This window comes from Nymphaea colorata, chromosome 5 (genome assembly GCF_008831285.2).
Source record: "Nymphaea colorata isolate Beijing-Zhang1983 chromosome 5, ASM883128v2, whole genome shotgun sequence".
NCBI lineage: Eukaryota > Viridiplantae > Streptophyta > Magnoliopsida > Nymphaeales > Nymphaeaceae > Nymphaea > Nymphaea colorata.
The window spans coordinates 19,185,918-19,189,609 of NC_045142.1; the positions used below are offsets into that span (position 1 = coordinate 19,185,918).

Genomic DNA, 3,692 nt, shown 5'->3' on the forward strand with positions numbered 1-3,692 from the left:
ACGAACTCGACCCGGGTTCTTAGCGGACAGAGCACTTCCCCCGCACCAGTGTGCTACAACCCCTTGGGGTTTCCCGCACCAGTGTGCTACAACCCCTTGGGGTTTTTATGGCGTTTGATAAGAGAGATTACATGTTAAAACTAACTGAGATTCTAGTCACGAGGAAATGAACACAACGTAAGAACATGGAACGAAAGGCAACATGTAATTTAGCTCATGGCGCAATGACATACCCATCATTACGTGATAAGTGGTTCCTCCTGTTGGTCTGTGTGTCCGCCGTTCTTCTTAACCGACGCCCCCTCACGCGTGGTTTTCAGTCGATTGGGATCAAATTTATCCAGGCGTTCGGATTTTACCGCGATCGCTCCGGGGAGCGGGCAGAAACGTCGAGGTCACCGGCTGGCAGAAGCTCCATGACCTGCGTTTGCCGGTAACTCTCATCGTCCTCGTCACGTCAGCATCATCACCACCACCACCATCATCATCACCGAGGATCCGCGCAAGAGGAGACGACTGCCATCGCCGTCGCCACCACGGCCAGAGTCATCTTCACTGGTTTTCGCCATCTATGTACTTTTCTCTTTCTTCTGCTTCCTCTACGTTCGGGACCTTCTGTTCGTTAGAGTAGAAGGGTAAAGGTTCCGTTCCATCGGACGGCCCGCCGGTGGAAAAAGAAAAGGAAAGAATTTCCATCTTTCTGACGTCTCTGAGTATCGGTTTGGGGAGAGATGATTACCCATCACCAACGGTGCCCGCAAGAAGATCTGGATTCCAGTCTCGTGCTGCAGAAGGACGTTTCTTATAGGTCGGTGCTCCTGCCAACCCCCTCTCTCGTCTGATGGCGTTCCTAAGCATGTCAGTTTCGTTTTTGTGAAGCACACACAAACCCCGATCCTTGGTTATTTGGCAGGTTTTGATTATATTATTTTCTGGTTCGGTGTAAATACGGAAGATTTTATCTTTTAATTGTTTTGTTGGTTACAGAATCTCTAGGAATATAGGTTCTGCTGACCTATAGTTTGCAGGAGAATTGGGGTTTTTACTGATCGTAAAAGAAACAGGGGCTTGAATTACATCAAATATCAGAGAGGAAATTGAATTTGGCGTCTTGGCTTCGTCTGTAGGGTCCTTTTTGGTGTTCAATTATCCTTTTGCTCTTTCTGTGCACCTGCGTGAATGTGATATCTCGTCTCAAGATTTGATAGTGATTATTGTTGCTTCTATAGGTATTGAATTAGGCTTGTCAGATCTTGCAGAGAATGAACTTCTGTGTAGAGATTAAATGCGTTCGAGATTTTACGATTACCTTGTAGTAATTAGCTCAACATTTTAGTTTGGAAGCTCCTTAATGAATCAGTTAAATGATTCAACAGCATGTCGTACTTTCTCCCAATGTAGTAGAATTGGTCCTTGGTTTGCGAGTTTAATTTAGGTCGCCCTTGCATTTTGAATTATATAATACTCTGTCGTGAATTTACTTCTGGAACTTCAAGTACTGGTTTCCGCCTATCGTTCTAAGCTTATGTGATGGAACGGGGGGAAGAACAACCGAAATGATTGACATACTTAATACTTGTACAATTGTTGTACTAACTGATTTGGAGTTTACTAACTCGTATTTAACGGTTTGTAATGATTTAATTTTTGTCATAAGAGGTGGCTGCCTCCATGAAGAACTGCAGACTGTTTCACTGTAAATCTGAAGAGTTCACTTAGGAGGAAACAATAGCTCACAGGTTCCTGGTATTCATTCCTATGTAGCTTACTTAAAGGAGATTTGGATGTTTAACTATTGAACTCTTATCTCTATCTATTCAACGCAATGGAGAGGGAACATAGTAGTTTATAGCGTGAAGGAATAGGTATCTCTGTTAATCCCTATTGCACCTGCCCCTAGTTGCTCTTTGCCCTTTCTCCCTTGAGCTGTGGATTCGATAATAGTCAGCATGCAAACATGGAGGCAATCTCCCCAGTGTCTTCTACATACAATGTTTAAACTGGCCTTTCGTTTCAATGTTTATCTGTGAAATAGATGTTCTGTTGTTCCCTTTATAGAGGGAGATGTCACCAACTTCTACCCTTCACAAACCAACTGTTCATGAGACTAAACGTTGTCTTGTTGTTGATGGAAATAATGATATTCTTTGCCGGCTATGTAACAGTTTTCTCCAAGTAAAGAAAACCATGGAGAGAGTATTGTCCTGGGTTGTCAATTATAATTCAGTTTTGTTGTTCATTTAGTTTGTAACTCTGGCTTTGTTAGTTAGCTTCTAATGAGTTAAAGATCCTCTGTTGTTCAGCTGTGGATCTTGTGGGTATGCACTTGATCTGAGAGCCTCCAACCGGAATACTTCCAACATAGATTCAAAATATGGAAAATCTCTCAAAAAAGGCATCATATCCTTCTTATCTGTCGATGAAAGTAAGTTTACTCAAATTGATGAGCTGAAATGCCTTCCTCATTTCTTGACCAAGCACTCTTGGGGCTTTCTCCAGCCTAGAACAAAGCTCCTTTGCCGTAAATGTGGTAACTTGATCGGTTATGCCTATGAAGAAAGTATACCTCCACTTGGATCTGCTGCATCTGATTCAAGTTCAGGAGTTGGAATGGCTATGTGCAGAAAGTATAGAATAAAAATTCGGGCATTACAACCTTCTGATGAGCCAAGCCTGCCATTTATTCTTTGATATGTGTCCAATAGAAGCAATGACTTCAGTTGAGATTCCACTATTGATATCCGTCGGAAAGAACCCATGAAAACTTTGGACTGAGAACAGGGGGACTACCTTCCAGTGTTCTGCTAAGTGCCCAAAGCAGCTCACACATATGTTTTCAAACAGTAAGAGGATCATGTGTTGGCAATAAGGACTTGCAGTTCCGTCTAGCATCAATGCCTAGATATTTTTCTTCCTCCATGAGCAAAGAAAGAACTGTCCATATATACTGTACAATCTTGTGTGATTGATGTCCATTTCCTTTCTTCGTTTCTTTCCTCTGGGGTGGGAGCAGTAGTGAATTTGGCCTGTTGATCAGGAGGTTTGAGCTTCAGAAAAGAAAGGATTAATTTTAATTTGATGTTGTCCTGGCTCTTGTTTGGACTCTATTAGTACATATACGCTGCAAATTGCGAAGCGCACAAATGTTTTCATGCTTACAACATGCAATTACCTTATCGAACCTGATTCCTGCCCGTGTTCTGCATAAGCTTTGTTAGTAATTTTTGCGTAAGTAGATCTTTTATTGTGTGAAGTGTGAACAATACTTCTGTCCATGCATTTTAAGAGCCATTTTGAACAAGGGTACAGGGCGGCTTCTTGAGTAGTGTGCTCTTCTTACTGATTCTCCAAATCCAGCGCCTCCTCCCCCCTTTTCAGAACCTTGCCGATTTCATTCCACAGGTCATTCGCCATTACTGATTTACCGTGATGAACAGAGACAAGTTTTAGTTGAAAAATATTCTTACAGATTTTTTTTAGGACATATCTGGAGAGAGAGAGAGAGAGAGAGAGTAGCTTGTTGTGTAGATCCTTGAAGAAGTTTGAGTGATAATATCAAGCTAATCACTTGATTTCCGCCAAAAAAATTAGGTTGGGTCGACTACTGTCGACCTTGGTGACCGCTGTCCAAGACAAGGTCAGCACCAAGATGGCATGGTCTTGGTAATCTGAAGCCGTTAATACTATTGCAC

General features: G+C 42.3%; 1 protein-coding gene across 1 annotated transcript; it reads left to right on the forward strand.

Annotated features, from left to right (window-relative positions):
• Window positions 1–306: 306 nt before the first annotated feature.
• Window positions 307–3,074, forward strand: LOC116253857 (uncharacterized protein At4g08330, chloroplastic). The gene is made up of 2 exons (XM_031628820.2): window positions 307–808; window positions 2,304–3,074. Exons 1-2 carry the CDS (start codon window positions 732–734, stop codon window positions 2,689–2,691), a joined length of 465 nt encoding a protein of 154 aa, XP_031484680.1. The 5' UTR covers window positions 307–731; the 3' UTR covers window positions 2,692–3,074.
• Window positions 3,075–3,692: the final 618 nt, after the last annotated feature.

Excerpts from the sequence above, each read along its gene's own strand:
- LOC116253857 (XM_031628820.2), top strand. The coding sequence starts at position 732 with ATGATTACCCATCACCAACGGTGCCCGCAAGAAGATCTGGATTCCAGT. Across the intron at positions 809-2,303 it reads CAGAAGGACGTTTCTTATAG|CTGTGGATCTTGTGGGTATG; the intron begins GTCGGTGCTCCT and ends TCTGTTGTTCAG.